Source organism: Lutjanus erythropterus, chromosome 7, assembly GCF_056507025.1.
Source record: "Lutjanus erythropterus isolate fLutEry1 chromosome 7, fLutEry1.hap2, whole genome shotgun sequence".
Classification (NCBI taxonomy): Eukaryota; Metazoa; Chordata; class Actinopteri; order Lutjaniformes; family Lutjanidae; genus Lutjanus; species Lutjanus erythropterus.
This window is the reverse complement of record NC_139323.1, coordinates 31,715,078-31,733,178: the sequence shown is the minus strand read 5'-3', so window position 1 is coordinate 31,733,178 and position 18,101 is coordinate 31,715,078. Positions and strand designations below refer to the sequence as shown.

The window sequence follows — 18,101 nt, the reverse complement described above, 5'->3', positions numbered from 1 at the left end:
AGATAAGATCAGATAAGATAAGATAAGATAAACTTAACTGATACCACGCCGGGGAAATTCACACAAAATTTTACACAACAAAAAGCAAATTTAAGACAGATTTTTGTCAAATCCTGCAAGACAGGCAAGTGGAGGGCAATTGCTTTCTTTTTCATGTGACCATGTTGCAAACAATTTTGCACCTTTTGTCATGTTAAAACCTTTCCTGTTATGGTTCATTTAAGTTTTTCAAGCTATGATCTACATGGGAAAATGCTGTCCTTTGCTTGACATAAACACGGAACACATGTTGTAAGAGCTTTGCGGTGTCTGTGTGTGTTGGGTTTGTGTACTGACCAGTCCTGTGAGTGACGGAGCAGACTGTCCCAGGGTTTGGCTCCTCATACGGACCAGGTTGTTCACCTCCCCTCCTGCAGACATTCCCCCGGTGGCCCCGGGCCCTCCGAATCCTCCAGAAGGCCCTTGCCAGGCCAGCTGACTCACCCCAGCGTGCAGACTGCTGGACAGAGGCAGCAGCTGCTTACCTGGGAGGAGAGAGGGAGAGATTTGTCTCAAACCCAACCAACCTGTTTTTCAGTCACCCTGGACCAAAGTACTCTGCAGACTGTCTGTGTTCAGTGATTCATAGTCAGCCCTGATTACGATACTATTGGTCTCCACCCTGAATAACTGGATCAGATTCAAACTGGCTTAAACTCAATCACAGCAAACATTAATCATTCACACTACAACTGTCAATGCCCTAAATCCTAAAGACAAAAGAACAAAACACACAGAACAAGGCAGCCTTAGTAAAAAAACAAAACCACAATCAACATTTCAGAGCTGCTACAGCTACCTCATATTTAGAAATCCTCAACTGGTAGATGGTGAGATCTCCAGCTGTCTGGTATTGAGAGATTATTTAACCAGAAACAGCCATTTTATTGCTCTCACTAAAGCCACCAGACTCCATTTACAGAAACAGTAATTTTATCATTGTAAAACACACTTCATTCAAGCTCAACAGAATCAAAATAGAACTTACCAAAATCATTAAGGCTAGTCTTTCCACTGTTCCGACCAATCTCTGTTTGGTTGGAATAAACCCTTAATTCATCGAGTTAGATGTAGAATGGGTCATTAAACAATTATAACGCCTTAGTTTTTTTATTTTGCTCATGCAGATTGACAGGCACTGCCCGCAATGTGCTCTCATCCAGCGGCACAGTACGGGAGGACAGGAGGAGGTGGGAGGGAGGACAAATATATCGCCAGTCACTGGTTGATGGGCAGATGGTGGCCAGTAAAAAAAATTTTTAACATGTTGCCCAACGCTAAAGTGGAAGTCAGACATCAGAGAAGCAGAGGAGGTAAAAGTGGAAGAATATAGATAGAACAATTTCACATCTATCTCAGTGAATTGATGGTTTATTTTGAGCAAACCAGAACTGGTGATTGCTGGTAAAGATAGGACCAATACAATACTGGTATCAGGACCTGATATTTACTTAAGATATTCATTTGGTGTCCCAATTCAACTTCCACAACCCTACCTGTTTGCCTTGTGTTTTCTTAATGTAAGCACAACTCGAAAGCCTAAATTGAGAGCTGTAATGTGCCTCTCTCTTCTACTCTCCATTTGCATGTAATGTTGGGGGTTACACATTCAAAGCTCTTCTGTAACAAACAATACAGTAAACAATAAACCAGCAAAAAAAATGACAATTACAAATATGAACCACCATATTGTGAACAAACCCATGACACATTACAAACAGTAACATTTGCATTTCGTAAAACATAGAAAGGCAAATGTAAACTCTCAGCAATGGATCATGGGGAAATTATGCAAATGAGTGTTGTCTCTCTGCCTGTCAGCTGCACATGTGAATGTCACAAGCCAGAATCCTACAGCACACAAGGTTGAATGAAGCCAATGCACAAACTACACAACCTTTCCAGACTAAAGTTAAGTTTCAGTCTCATGTAATCTTACTAACAATAACAATAATATTACTTTTAAGAAAGAAGAAACAACAACAAGAACAAACAAGAAAAAAGACAGGTGGAATCACTATATCGATATCAGCAGATATTCAAACTCAGATACTGGAATAAAATGGGAACTGAAAGAATTGGACTGGTGCATGTCTAATTGTTGGAACAGTGGAAAGACAAACGCAAGACAGTTTTGGTGGGTTATTTTTTGTTTGTCGAGTTTGAAGAAAGTGTGTTTTACAATAAGCACAATATAAGAGCTGTTTCTGGATAAACAAAAAAAGATTTCCTTTTAACAAAAGGACAATCTCTGTAGGGATCCTTTCCATAATGTTGTCAGACACTTACAGCGTCTCTTAGCCTGTCCGTAGCAAAAGCAAGCACTTTTTTTTAGTGACTGCATTTTGACGCTGCCAAATTGCCCCCGATGATTACTTTGTAGCCTGTTTTGCCACCAACTGTCTGCAGCGCTGTTGGACAATACTGGACCAATTTCAAAAATTGCTGTCCTCATTAGGGGAAATACTAAAGTTACCCTTTAATCTGTGGTTGAATTTTTTACTTTACAGATTATGGGTATGGCAGATTGGAGCAGGATTAAGAACACAAGTGATGATGAATCACAGAATGACCTCAAGTAACACTAGTCCTGTATGAATGGAGCTTAACACAACGATGTGCTGTCTGTTCAGACTGGGTAGGATCACATTTACATCTCATTTTAAAATTCAAAGATATTAGTTCAAAGCTGAAAACTGTGGTTTTGGAGTTTCATGATACAGCCGTGTGTGTTACCGGTCATGGCCATGCTGCTGCGTCGGGCCCAGCTTTCATCCTGGCTCAGCTGTCGGTGCAGTTTGGACTTGGTAGCAGCGGTTGCTGCAGGCGACAGGTCGGGGTTACTCAGCTTCCTGAAGAGGAGAGGAGGGGGAGCTGCAAACTCCTTCTGGAAAGATGAAGAGGATGGAGAGAGAAAAGAACAAGAAACCAGATTAGACTTTGTGTCAGGTCATATTCTGAGTGTCGAGCTGCTTGTACTGTTCACGAATGATCCCTCGTCAAGGTCCCAAACTGCCAGAGTAAAGAGAGACTCTCTTCAGACACAATGGGTGAGTTAAATAGGTTGCAGTAGGTCAGAGATGTCATGCAGGTGACCTGATAAGTCTTCGTTCATGCATGTTTTCATCCTGCACACCTCTCAAGGTTAAAGGTTGTGGGTTGGTACATGGATGGTTTACTGAATGGGGCTACCAGGCAAAGACCCAGGGGCAGCTAACCTTTCTTCCTGGAAAGTCAATCACACAATCACCAAGCAATACATAACTACTACAAAGACACACAAAACAACCACAAAGAGAAACAAAATTAAAAATTAGAGACCCAGAATAACTACAAACCCTAACCCTAACCCAAATGATAAATGACAGACAAGATTATAAATAAGAGACAACTGCATTACAATTACATTGCAAAAGACAGAAAACAACCATGAAAAGACACAAAATAACAACAAAAAGCCACAAAACAATCATAAAGAGACAAAAATGACAACAAAGAAACAAAAAACAACCACAAAGAGACACAAAACGACTATGAAGAGATGCAAAATACCTACAAAGGAAAAAAAACTGTCTCTGTGGTTTTGGAGGGGTCACGAAACTACTCGGCTACACCCAGAGATTCTGTCCATGAAAAATACAAAACGAATGCAGCAAGGGACAACTTTGGTGGAGTTCAACACTAATTTTCTAATTTACTTTTAATATAGAAATGAAACAGATATAAAACACCTTCTTGCTATATTCCATTCCATTTAAAAGTTCCTGTTTATTACAGTTTTGCATATTGTACTCTGGAATAAAAAGACTAAAAGAATCCACCCTGATAAAACTGTATAAAATAAAACATATTGTTCATCCTAAAACTGGTTTAAGTAATGCAGAAAAATCTCAGGAGCTGCAGTCAGACAGGGTACGTCCCTCTGAGAGAGTGGGCTAAGAGCCAACATTAAGTCATAAAACACAACACTAACCACTCACTGACACCACATCTCCTTCACACATGGCCACAACACACACACACACACACACACACACACACACACACACACACTCTAATGGTAAAACACACACACACACGTGTCTGAACAGAAACCCACACATAAACACACCTGTTTTTCTCAGTATGCAACAGGAGCAGTTAGCGGTGTAAGAGGCACTCAGCGGGGTGACGGTGCCCCTCTGTCATTAACCGACACTTTCTGCCATGAAAACTATGTGGCCAAACAGCTGCAGAGCGAGTGCACAGTCTGATTTATAATTCAGTTTGTCAGTTTGAAATAAAGGAAAAGTTCCTCTGGACTTCCTCTGCATCCCCCAAGCTTTGTGAAGAGACACTCCAGAGAAAATACAGTACAGCCAAAACACACTCACACACACACACACGCTGAAGGTCTGCGTGTGGGATTCTGCTTTACACGATTTGGGAAACATCTGCTGTTGCCATGGAAACAAGGCCTGCCTGGGCTCATATCCTCCTCGCTGTTGCCGGTGAACCAGTCCTTGACAAGACTTTTCCAGAAACATCTGGACGGCTCACGTTAACACACACACACACACACAGCTCCCAGATGGCTGCACGTATGAAAGAGCTTTAGTGAAAGCTTCCGTTACTCTCCGCCAATAAAACCTGAACCAACCGCTCCCCTCAAAATGACTAAAACACGCTGAGACACACACACATAAATACACACACAGTGTACTCATGTGTAACCTGTACCCATTAACTCAGGCTGGAGTCAATGATCTGCAACCAGCCATCACTGCACAACATAATTTTGCATGACATTAACATATGAAATAAATGGACTAGTTGTGTTGTCTCACAGAGCAGCTATGATCACAGTCTCACGCTTAGTAACAGATGTCTTGCTCCTGTTGGAGGGATGGGGGGGGGGTGATGTATACGTCTGCGCCTAGGGGCACAACTGTTTTTTTTCTGTAAAAATCAGTTAAAAAGACAGTTTCTCACTTCAGCTGTAATCATGAAGGACAGTGTTCAGCGAGGACAAGAGTGGGCAATGTGGACAAAATCATGGTGGATTGCAATTAGGGTTGGACAAATCTATCTGTTGATTTTGCATTGTTTTATTTCGCTAATTTAATGGTATGCCACCCAAGAACAAGACAAAAACGTTGCTCAGCGACAAACTAACCCTGGAGCACAAAGAGGCCAGGAACAGCAGAGAGGGGTAGCAGGGAAACAGCCTGTAAAGCTGCAGAATATTTTCCCATCTAGCTCAGTGAATTAAGGGTTTATTTCAACCAAACCAGAGCTGGTGATTGTTGGAACACCAGAAGACAGTTTTAGTGACTTTTATTTGGTTTCTGTCGAGTTTGAATAAAGTGGGATTTTTTACAATGAGTTAACAAGGCAGTTAAAGCTCGTCTAAGTTAGGTAGAAGAGAGAAACTTAAATTCAGAAGGTTGTATTTTACTGTTTAACAAGGAAAAAAAAAGGTGTAAGACTGTTTCCCAACTTGCCATTTTGTGAGTTTATTTTGTCTACTTATTTGACTTCAGCTAAGAGAGTTTGGGGAACATAGCAAACTGTGCTTGAAAACTTTCCCCCAGGTGGAATGGGGGAGCGCACACATACCTGCATGAATATATATCAGCAATCTCCAACTCTCTGCTTGAAGACATTTCCCAGCTGAAACAAGGTGGCACACACATACTGTACTAGTGCAAATTTATCAGCAATCTCCAGTTGCTGGGCTGATGGTGGCCAGTTGGAAAATTTTAATATATTACCCAACCCTAACTGCAATACTGAAAGAGGTTCTGAGGTTGTGATAAATAAAGTCACTTCATTATGTTAATAAAGAAATCATACAAAAATCCAATATTGCCAGATGGCCATAAGTCCTGCTGATTAATTTGCAAAAAAGTCAGCAATGATCTAATACAACAGGAGGTATCTCTTGTTGTAAAGGTCTAATTCCTCAGTATGAATTACATGTTTGCCTGGCCTGTGTTTAAAGCCCAAGAAAAACAAACATCAGAGTAAAAATCTTTATCACAATATCAGTAGGAATATTTTCCACTATCAATATATATTACGATATGACAAATGTGTGCCAGATCACATATAAAAAATGAGTCTTGTTCAAGGCACTGAATGTCTCAGACAAAAGTATACGTATAAGACAAAAAAAAAAATGCATGTTTTGTTCCATTTTAAATCAGTCTTTTTGTTGATTTTCTAGCAGTTTCAGTTAAGTGGACTGATTAAATGAGGAGCTGTCAGTCATAAATACAATATGGATAAGCAGTAAACAGACATAATCAAGGAGAAAATGGCTTCCTATCTGCTGCTATTATCAGGGATGATGAAGCAGAAATGCTGTTTGTGGGGTCTAATTTATAAATTTAAATGAAAAGATAACTCTGCATCGTTTCTGCTTCCACAACTTCATCTCATTTGAAGACATGACCAGAGCACAGAAAACATTTCTACCTGTCCAACATAAAACTGATTGTCATGCATGACTGCGTTATTGATGACTGATAGCTTGAGTTGCTACAACCGAGTCTGTGCAGCTAGTGACGGTACTGTCTGTCTCTAGGGAGTAGAAACTCAGTGTAGAACATGCTGAGCGCTGCAGCAGAACACTGACTACATTAAAATCCACTGTCACAGCCCATCAGTCTGCTGCAGCTCTTTATTTCACCAGCAGGTGGCAGACAGACAGTGCTCTGCTGAGGGAGTGTGTGATTACATGCAATCTGCTGATCTGACCTGCTAGTACAACCCGAAATTGAAATGGACCAACATGGAAGACAGTTAAATGTGTGTGTGTGTGTGTGTCGGTCTGTGATGCATCACAGCTGTCGCCACTCAGACACACGCAGTCAGCTTTACAAAACTTTTCCAATCAACACACACTGCACAACTCAAAACATAAAAGCAGAGAAGTGACATGGTGAAGTAAACACTCCTCGTTCATGCTCAACAGAACACGGTTTCAAACATTCACATGCAAACATCGACCAGCTCTGCAAAGGCAAATGAGAAGACAGACACAAATCTATAACACAGATCTAGAGAGTGTGTGTTCAGACAGTCGCACCCACCTGTCTGCTGACACAGTGTACATCAAAGTCTACAACATAAACTCCACATAACTGATATGATTACTTTGTACAAGGGGACATGAGGACAGGATAGGGGTGTGTTTTACTTATACTGCAGCAGTATAATACAGTATAATACAGCAGCTCAGTCAGCGTCCCTACATTTCAACTATGATGCTGTACATAACCCTCTAGCGTCATTTATGGAGGCATCCTTCTAATATTATATTTTGATTAGGGCTGCAACTAATGACTATTACACTGTTGATTAATCTGTTGATTATTTTCCTCCATAAACGGATTCATTTTTAATGTGTTCATCTATAAAATGTCAGAAAATGGTGAAAAATGTTGATTAGTGTTTCCCAAAGTCCAAGATGACATCCTCAAATGTCTTGTTTTACCCAAAATCCAAAGATATTCACATTTAGAAAGCTGAAATCAGAGAATTCTGACTTTTATTTAAAAAAAAAAAAAAAAAAAAAAAGTCAAACCAATTGATCAAGTATAGTGACAAACTATGCTTATGAAGGAAGTGGGTTTGATGGATGGGCCAAACAAAGAAGAAGAAACTGATGTTTATGTCACATGCGAAACCAAAAGTCAATGCTGACTTAACATAATGTATGCAAATTACATTATGGAACTGACATACTTGATCAAAACCAAGCCAGGTCCACCTTAAAGGTCAGTCCACCTCAACTGAGTCTGAGCCCAAGTTGTTGTTAAGTTCCAAAAACCCCAAATAATCCAATTTACTTTCACATAAAAGAAGCAAAGGCAGCTAATTCACACATTTCAGTGGCTGGAACCATCACATTTTTTGCCTTTTGTTCTCGAAAACTGACGACTGATGACTCAATTATCAAAATAGTCCTCAATTAATTTTCTGTTGATCAACTAATCAATCTGATTATTTGACAAATAATTCCAGCTCTATACAGTGGTGGCAGTTTTGCCTCCTGAAATTTATTCTCATTTTTAAAACAATGTCATATTTGATTTCAGGCAAACGTGCACCAAAGCAGCTTCTAGTTTTTATCTGGTCAGTGTCGATTTCACTTAAGTGCCAATTTTTGCTGGCATAATAAAAATTAACATCAACTAAATCAGCTGTTTGGAGATTACTCTGGCTGATATTTTTAATGCTATCCACAGACGCATATGAAAATGAGAATCCTATTCAGAGTTTTAATGAGTAACTCCAGTCTCATCATCCTGCACTATAGTAGTGACAATATGCTCTTTCCACACCCTGTGTGCTGGTTATATAGTGTTGCACTATAGTAACATAACAGCTGTGTGATCACAAGTACCACAAACCACACCTGACCACACCCAACTGTGATTCAGTGTGCAGCCAAAAGTTCAGCACACTTTCCAACACACCGAATTCAGTGCAGCGAGGCTTTACCCCCACACACGACATCTTCCTCTTTTCGTAAGAATTTGATGGCCAGTGTGTCTTACAGCGTAGCCTTTACTGACAAAAATGTACCTCAGTCTGCCTCAAGGTCAAAGCTGTTGTGATGCTGATTAGATCTTTCCACTAAATAACTGACCTGACTTGTATTTGCTTCATTGACAGCTGTGACTATTCTTAAAGCTTTAAAGGCCAATAAAAGGAAAGATATGAAGTACAATCCTAAACAACAGGGTTTAGTGGTTACAAAAAAAGGAAGAACATCTGGACTAGAGTGAAATAATGCAGCAGCTTTTTAACAGAAAAAAAAATGTAAAAAAATAATATTGTGATTATTTTGACTGATAACTTTGACTTTGACATGAGTTAGGATTATAGTGGGAATGGTAATTTTCTAAATTTCATTTTAACAGAAAGAAGTTAAAAAAAATTCAATGTGATTTTTGGTCTGTTCCAAACAGTTCCTTAAGATTGATTAAGATAATTAAATCATTATAAATCAATTATTACAATAATCACCAACTAATTTAATAATCAATCAGTTAGAGTAATCTTTTAAGGAAAAAAGACTCAACATTCTCTGATTCTTACATGTACATATTTTATGATTTCTTTGCTCCTCTATGACAGTAAACTGAATATCTTTGGGTTGTGGACAAATAAGACATTTTAGGTCATCATCTTGGACATTTTTCACCATGTGTCACTTTAACAACTCAAACTAGTTGATTAATTGAGAAATAATCGACAGATTATTTGACAAAGACAATAATCGTTAGTTGCTGTCGTATACAATCTTTATTTTCAAGTATCTTATTCCTTTAAAAGAAACCATGGGAAATGACACTGACTCTACAGCAAACCTCGCATTCAACAGGAAACACGGGTGATATAGAAATTAAGAATAACAAAAGCAGCCATCAATTAACAAAAGGAAACTGCCAAAACATGACTAATGTAAAGAAAGTTGGGTAAACATTCAGTGCAGGCTTATATGTTCTCTCCTCTCACACAGAGGGAAGTAAAACCAGGATTTCGTAATATTCTTTTCATTTCCTTCATTCTCTCTTCCAGCTTCCCTCTGGACTCGTGCTCCTGCTGAATCACATTTGGGCTGACATTCATCTTTTGTCACATCCCGTGGAGCGCCGCACCGCACTTTAATGCTACACGCACATCTACAATCTATCACATCTGTCACCTCGTAGGGCTGAAACCGAGCTCCCAGCTGAGCTCAGCACCGAGGTTCTCGCTCACAAAAACACAAAGATAATGCAGTTAATGGTCACAGATGTCATGAGTGGCTGTTTGGCACATCATGACGGTTGTTTAAGTTGAATTCTACCACCGACCGTACAGACAGACAGCCAGGCAGGCAGCGGACAGACAGCTGTGCTCATCAGCAGAGCAGCTCACCCATAGTCTCGTACTTTCACTGCAGCTCAGGCCCACGCAGCAAAAACAAGAGGCTCAATCAATCTTGCGTATTGTTTTTCTGGCAGCAAAAGAGAGCAGACGATCCAAAACGTGATTTAAAAACCCTCTTGGCTCAAGAGTGTGTTGACTGTTGATTCAGTGAGCTGGCAGCTGAAGTAGTGCAGCAAAATTACCCCAGTGGCTTGCAAGTGAATTTTAATGCAGCAGATGCACATCACAGGGAGATAGATGGGTAGTCATTACACAGCAAAGAGCAGCGTGTGGAATGAAGGATTAAACCGTCAGTTTGTTGTTGGAGTTGCCTGTATGTTGGTTTTGTGAGCTGGCTTAGTGAGGAAACGGCCACACGGGCCATTGTTTTGAGCCAAACCTCGTGTGTGTGTGTGTGTGTGTGTGTGTGTGTGTGTGTGTGTGTGTGTAGGCTGACCACCAGCGAAGAACGAGAGTGTTGCCTCAGCAGCAGTGCAGACCACAGAGAAGAGCACATTTTAACATTCAGCACTTTTTTTTTTTTTTTTTGCATTTTCCTTTTTAGTTTCGCTCAGTGGAAACAGGGCTGAGGCGATACACTAATCTAATTCAATACTATCACGATACTTGCGTGCCGATTTGATATGTATAGCAATTTTTCATTACTGCAAATCAATATTGCAATTTTTTATGGTTTGCTTTTTTAAAACCAGACCAAAAAGTTGAATCATGCGCTTCTAGAGAAGTATATTATGATTCATATTTCCAGAAATAATGCAAATCACATGTCAGTCATTCTTCCTGAGTTTTATTTCTGCAGTATCACTACAATGCTGCACATAAAAGTGGTAATTTAAATACACTGTGAAGTAAACTTTAGCTGGACCTGCTCATCAAGCTCATGCCATAAGACAATAATAAATAAAATAATATGACAGGCAAAAATGCAAGAAAGACCTTTTAAATTAACGTTCCTTCACGTATGGGTTTGAAACTTTACAACTGTGACTTTTCAGTTTGAGTTTTGACTCTTTGAGGTTGCTGTAGCTGATCAGTGTGGAGTGTTGAAGACAGTAACAGACTGAGTCAACAATGTGAAGTTTGCAGCTATTAGTTTGTGCACACGTTGTTTTTTGCTAATCATGTGAACAAAAAATGGATATGTTACTTAAAATAACATTACCGGGTTCACAATGCTAATTTCTGTTAGCACAATAATGAGAATTCCTATAATGTGTTAGCATTGAGCTAACAGACCAAGCCTTAGTTATTTCAATCAATTTAGCAGTCAAAAAAATAGGACTCATGACACTTAACCAAATCATTTTTTCTCCTACCCCTCAGTGGAAAAATATTCTAAGCTGTCCTTGCAACCAAGTTTACATTGCTGTGTGGCTGAGACTAATGTGTCCCTCATTGTCCAACATATGTGGCACGACATCAGCAAATCAAATCAAAGCAGCTTAGTATTCTTGGTCACTTTCTACACAATGTCTGTCCATGTTTTTGCTGTAAGAAACATCTGTGTTACATATTAACATATCCCGTGTGTTAAACCACCAAAAAGAAAACATGAAGTTAAAGACAAAGTTTTAAGTCCAGTAGGGAAAAAAACTGGCTGGTAAATTTTCTTAGTTTTTCTGCCACTGGCAGATAAACCATTTTGGACCCTATATAAGCCAAGATATTTTTTCTCAGGAAATCTGTAAATAGCAAAAAATATAGCTCTTGGTAGAAGTAAGTACCAGGACTTTTCTTCACTGTGTCAAAGACTTGACAAAATTAATTTCGATGGGGCAAGAAACATGGGCAGTCAGATGATCTTACAGGTTGTAAACAAGTGTCAGCCATAATTATTTGGAAGAAGCAACAGATGAGACAAAACACTTCCCAAAATCGCCCATCAGAATTTACATACTGACTTCTTGGTCTAACTTAAACCAGCAGTACTCTCTGTACTGTGCGCACACAGTTTCCATGAAAGATTATTACGAACAGTTCAGATGTGCCCAAATCAGTTTGATCTCTCAGTAAAGTGGTTTATATTATTTGGATCTTAGTGCTGATGGTCGACATGTTTGATTTTGACTGATTTTCTACTTTCCAGAGAGCCAATGGTTTCCTCCAACTTCAGTATGCTAAGAAAATCTGTAAGACATGCACAGTGAAGCACAGTAAACAAGAATTTGATTTTTCACTGTGACATGGCAGCGCAGTTGCCATCAGGGACTGTTTTGTAATGAGTCAGCAGCCAAATTCACATTATCCTTCTCTTAACATCCAAGACAGCTTTTTGTTTTTCTTCCAGGTTTAATTTTCCATCAACTCTGCTCATGGAGACAGTGATTTATCATTCCCCAGAGATAATTGGATTTGGGTTCCACATAAACACAGTATATGGTGTATAGCCTATGTGTAAAATGCAATTTGCAGTTTGGTGACAGCAGCTTCTCTTCTGGGAATAGACATCATTTATTCCTTCAGGTGTCTTGAGTTGTGTCTAATATCTCAACCACCCCACAGTGTCAGCAGACTGAAAGCACATTATGTACTTAAAACATTGTTTAACAAAGTATGTCTCAACCCCTCATGTTTTGCAACTGCACACTACAGAAAAAACACATAATTCCATACAGATTATCTCTACAGAGATCCATATTAGTGTCTGGACCTGCTGGGGCTACAGGCCAGGTTCTGATGCTGTTTGGCCTCAGGCTGCAGAGCTGGCTGGTGTTTGCTGTCAGCACAGTGACGAGCAGACAGTACATTCACAGTACAGCCTGTACCTACAGCTTCAACACTCCACCCCTGAACCCTCAAAGGCAAACAGCTGACAGCGCCTGAGCAGACCACCTAAATTAATCACCTGTCCTGCCCTGAAGAACTGTAAGTGCAGACTAGGGCTGCATGAATAATCATTTAAAAAGAAACATGATCTCAGTAACACATCTATGCAATCTCATTTCTAAATGACGATTCACTCGCTCTTAGTGCCATAATAAAATGATAGAATATGACAGAAAACAGAAATAAATATGCAGCCCTCAACTGGTACGCAATATCTCTTCGAAGTGGTGGCTGTAATCCATTGAGAATTTTGAGTTTGACTTTTGACCCTTTGAGGTTACTGTAGCTGCTCAGTGTGGAGCGTTGAGGCCACAGTAACAGATTTGGTTAGCATGTGAGGTCGGCAGCTATGAAAATTAGGTTTGCACCAATCGAGAGACTGAAAGCGGCTGGTTTTCGGCATGGCCAGCGTTACATATCCGATTCTGTGCCAGTCAAATTCACACACATGCGTCATACAATGGTCACATCATGCATGCAGCGACCTAAGCAGTCTGTAATGAGCTGAGCAGTTGACTTGAGGCAGACACAAGTCTGAACGTGACCCTACAGAGTTTGGAACTGTGTGTGAGTGTGTGTGTGTCGCTGTTGGAGGTAACAGGTTAAAAGTCTGCCTCATGTTGCCGGGTGAACTGGGAGAACTCAGCCTGTTACATCATGAGATTGATCACATGTGTGTCTGAGCAGGATTACATTGCATCATACCTGCTTCCTGTCTGTCAGTGGGGGAAATGGGCTGGAGTGCTGCGTCAGAACTCAGCGTGAGTGTGTGTGAATATATGGCCGGTAATCAGATCCGATACAAGTGCTGATGTGTTCCAGCTGTGTTCAAGCTGGAACAAGGTACTCAGGGAAAACAGGGAGGGAGAAATATGACAGAGAGAGAAAAATGTAAGGAAAAGGAAGCAGAAACTGGAGAAAACTAGTCTGAGAAATGGATGAGAATGATGAAGAGAGGAGCGTGAAGTGAGCCAGGACAAATGCTGCCTTTCCTCAGCTGTGGTTTGTGGAAAACTGTTTGTCCACACGCAAAGAAAGTCTCCAAGAACTCCAACAACAAAAGTCCCAAAAACAATTCACAATCCCTCACATAACAGCAGGGAGAATAACACAGTTTAATGAGCTTAAATGCCACAATCCAAAGAGTTTGCATGTTGTAAAAAATCTCATTCATGTCCTAACATGAAAGAGAACTGCAAGGAATGTTATTGTGAATTTTGTGTTTCCATAAAACAAAGACCAGTCAAAAATGACTCCATGTGAAGAAAACAGCTCCAAAAAGCTCCTGGCATTAGTACTGACGTGATGCCAAGCGTGTCCACTCCAATATAAGCATCCAGTTCCTCTTAATGGCACTTTAAGTGGGCTAAATGTTCCTTCAAATTCCTTCAAATGATCTTAGCACTCACATAGTTTTGTTTGGGGAGGTTGCAGGAAAAAGGCACACAGCGTCTTCATGCCGCTCCCTGTTCTACAATAAAAAGTGCTCCAAATTTCAGATGAATGATTTGATAGTGATTTGAGTCTGGAACCAGGACTCCAGGCAAATTTATAGTTTCTGTGTTCCCGTTTTTCCCGGTGAGATCAGTATCTTTGCAAAAGAACCGAGGTTCATGGTTAATCAGTACCAGCAAAGCATCCCATCTGCCTCTCAGCGCTGTTGTTAACGGCAACCATACCAATACAGTAACGACTGTCCATGTTTCAGCCTCTGAAGTGATGTTTTGGGCAGAAGTTCAGACCTTGAAGTAAAGCACACAACTTCACCAGAGACCCTTCACTCCACGGACAACGCCCATACCTCAGAGATCATGAATTTACTTTCCTTGCAGGTCTTCAAGGCTTTTCAGAAACAGAGAGACAGAACAGACAATGAGAGAATCTGTAACAGCATGAGCGGTTGCTTTGGGTGCCAGTTAGGTCGTTGCACTGCCTAACAATATTTTCATCAAGTTGTGAGTCAATAATTTTAAAGACTTTGCTATCCATTCCAGACACTTCAAAAAGCCTCCACCCTACAGACATTCTTGCGCTGCATGTGCATAATTAAAGTGTCATCTTACCGGCCTGTCATATCAGCAGATATATTAATTTCTGGCTGATACAGATATTTTATTTTAAAGCCTTTATTTGCTGGTACTGATTATTATTTTGCATCCTTACATTGTACAATATAAACAGGAACTGTTGTCTGAGAAGGTGAAGACAGTTTGTAAAATAGACAGCTGGAAAAAAGAATAGAAGACAGAGGGGCCCCCATCAAGAAATGAGGTGCAGCCCCAAAATTACACGCATATGGGATATGTTCATGTGTCTGGCTCTGGACCTTATCAAAATCGAGATTAGCTTTAGAAATGTTTAATTAGGGACTCTAATACCCTAATGAAGTGGGTGTGTTTGTATGTTGTTGTACATTTTGTATAAAAAGAAAAATCATCCAAAGGTTAAATTTGTAGTCTTAATCTAGTCTGCTTCACAATTCCGCCCTAAAAATATAACTCAACCACTAAATCCAGACCAATTATTTACCAAACTATGTTAAATGCTTACTACCTGCTGTAATGAGCTGTGTCGGACCACAATGATCACAGAAACGTTTAGAAACTGGTTTTGAATTGCAACTAAAACCATGCTGTGTATGTTCTTTCTGTATTTTTAGTGGATGTACTTCAGCTAATATTCTGTCTCTAGCAGCAGAGATCATATCATGGCAGGTAGCAAGGTCATCTTTAAACTATAAGACCCTGGTTACAGACACCATGGGGAGTCCTCAATCTGTTCAGTGATCTCTGGCATTTCTGAGAAACTTTACATCGTCCATTAGCCATATTAAATAGCTACTAGTTAAAAAGTTAGTGCTACAGAGATAAGCCCACAGTCGGCCAACACCAAGGCAAGGCTGACAGAGATAAGAGACCTTCTGAGGACACTGCTGGGTCACCATGAGGGCACGTCTGCCATCCCAAACACAGTGTGATCAGGGGCAGAGGGTGAGGTCAAAAAGAGGAAGAAAAAGAGGCCACTCGGCCAGAGACTGTTTTGTCAGGTGGTCTTTTCAGACCACAAAATGCCAACCCCAAACTTTCCATATCCCCAACCTTTGAAAACCATGTAGAGCTGGTTTCTGTTATCTGACTGCATCACATTATGAAAGCCATAATGAGGAGCTGTGAGAGGACGGTGCTGCCCCTGCTGCTCTACACATCATCCTGTGCTGCCTGGCTGTACCACAGCCCACGCCTGTGTCCTCCACCACTGCTTCCAACAATGCTGTGGAAAAATGTCAGCGCTGCAAAGGTCAACACATGCTGGTTTACACCTGAAAAATGGTGTTCTGTCCACCACATCAATTTTGGTGATTTCCTACTGAGCCAGTGAAGGCTCTGAGGCTTTTAATCATTTTTTTTGCAGGCTTTTCATTTTTAGCCAGCAAATATCGATTTTACTGACTGAGATGAAAATGGTTTCTGTCATATTTTATCAGCCTGTAACTGCCAGTTAAGGTTAACTCCATAAGTTGGCCTAAGGACAAATGAAGTGTGTGACTAGTGTCTGTTCAGTGACCTATCTACAAGAAAGTTTCAGTACTTTGTAGGCTCAGACAAACACGGCATCTTAGAGAAAGAAACATCACTCTTTTTTCACATTTCAAACTGAAGTGAGTCAAGTATATTTATGGCTCAGATAAAAGACTGAGTCAACTTTGTCACTACATGAACATAAATGCATGCATTAAAAACATTCAAGCTCCACTAGGTGTGCTAGTATACAGTGGTACCATACATGTTCTGGAACAGTTTTCATGAAAAAGAAAAATTTTACACAATCTAAAATTGTTTGTTTCTTGTCAGTATGTCTGCAGGTTTACAACATATAATAAATATCTGAATACGAATGAAAAGAGAAGAGCGTCACTGTTCCAGGAATATAAGAAACATGTTGATGGGACACTCAAACCCTATTTACACACAGTATAAAAATGCGATCTGTATCTGGACATGTTATCCAGATAAGGAAAAATGCATGTTGATGCAAGGTGTAAATTGACCACATCGTAACATCTGGAGATAGTCTAGCTCACATTGTGGCCAGATATTCAAGCAGGCCTAGGTGGAAACACAATCCATACACCGTGCTGGCATCTGTACACTGCATAATATGACAGATATTTGTTTTTAACTAACACAAAGTATAAGTTGTTGTTCAAAATTAGAGAACAAGCAAGTGAGAGCACTGAAAGAGACGCACCTCTACTGATTTTACATCTATTGAAAGCTCTAAAAGATGAGTTAATCAACAGAATTGTGTGAAAAATGAAAGAAACACCAGTGAAAAATGAATGATATGAATGATATGATATAGTAGGAAATAAGTAGGCTAATCTGTTGTTAACAAGGTGTATAATTTATCTCATCATAGCATGGCCTACACATGAGTACAGCACACTAGGACTAACTGTCAATATTTTTTACTAAGAAAGGAATAATTTTATAACTTTTCTAATGTATTACATTTGCTGAATTTACAACAGGGCACAAATAATTAGTTTAGTTTCCCTAATGCAACAACGTACAAAACATTGTAAGTTTCCTTAGGGCAGTTTGAGGTTGATTTGCTGCAACCTCACGCACATTTTTGCTCAGGAGGCCATTGATCTAATCTCAATTAGGGCAATGAGAAAGCATTAAAAATACCAGGTATAAATATAAAGGCAATATCGGATTGTTTATTACCCGGATAACATCTCTGGATACAGATCCCACTTTAATACAAGGTGTAAATGAGGTGCCATTATCGGTCAATAACTTGTTGTTTCAAACAAAGACAGCAAAGAAGAAAAAAATATATTTTTCTTATATTAATTTGGGATGATGATTTTGGGGATTTTCCCCCATTAATTTGCATAATATTGTGGATGATGTAAATAGAAATTAATATTGTACCAAGGAATCAGTGGGCTGCATCTCAGTCCCATTTGGTTAAACTATAAATGTTTACATTTTGATGGATCTGCTATATTTGAAATTTCATCATTATCAGCCAGGCTGCTGTCTGTTAGATGACTGTAAGAACAGGAAGGTGGACTGAAACAAAGCTCCAAACAAGAAAGACTTGTACATTACACCAGTGTTACAAAACTACTGACACTACACAAAGCTACAACTTATCAGTGGGGGGAAAAAAGAGGAAATGCAGACAGAAAATAGTAAGAGAGTACAAAAAATATTACTGGAGAAGCAAAATCAGAACAGACAGAAGACAAACAACAAAAGAAAAAACAACACAAGGCGCAGAGGAATGATAGATGA

General features: G+C 39.8%; 1 protein-coding gene across 1 annotated transcript in view; it reads right to left on the bottom strand.

The window, feature by feature from the left end:
* The window catches only part of mast2 (microtubule associated serine/threonine kinase 2), a 210,555-nt gene that overhangs the window by 161,232 nt on the left and 31,222 nt on the right, over positions 1-18,101 (bottom strand). Inside the window, exons 2-3 of the mRNA XM_084723557.1 lie at positions 2,776-2,926; positions 337-524 (exon numbers count right to left, since the gene is read on the bottom strand). Coding sequence (XP_084579683.1) covers positions 337-524; positions 2,776-2,926 — 339 coding nt within the window. The remainder of the gene's footprint in view (positions 1-336; positions 525-2,775; positions 2,927-18,101) is intronic.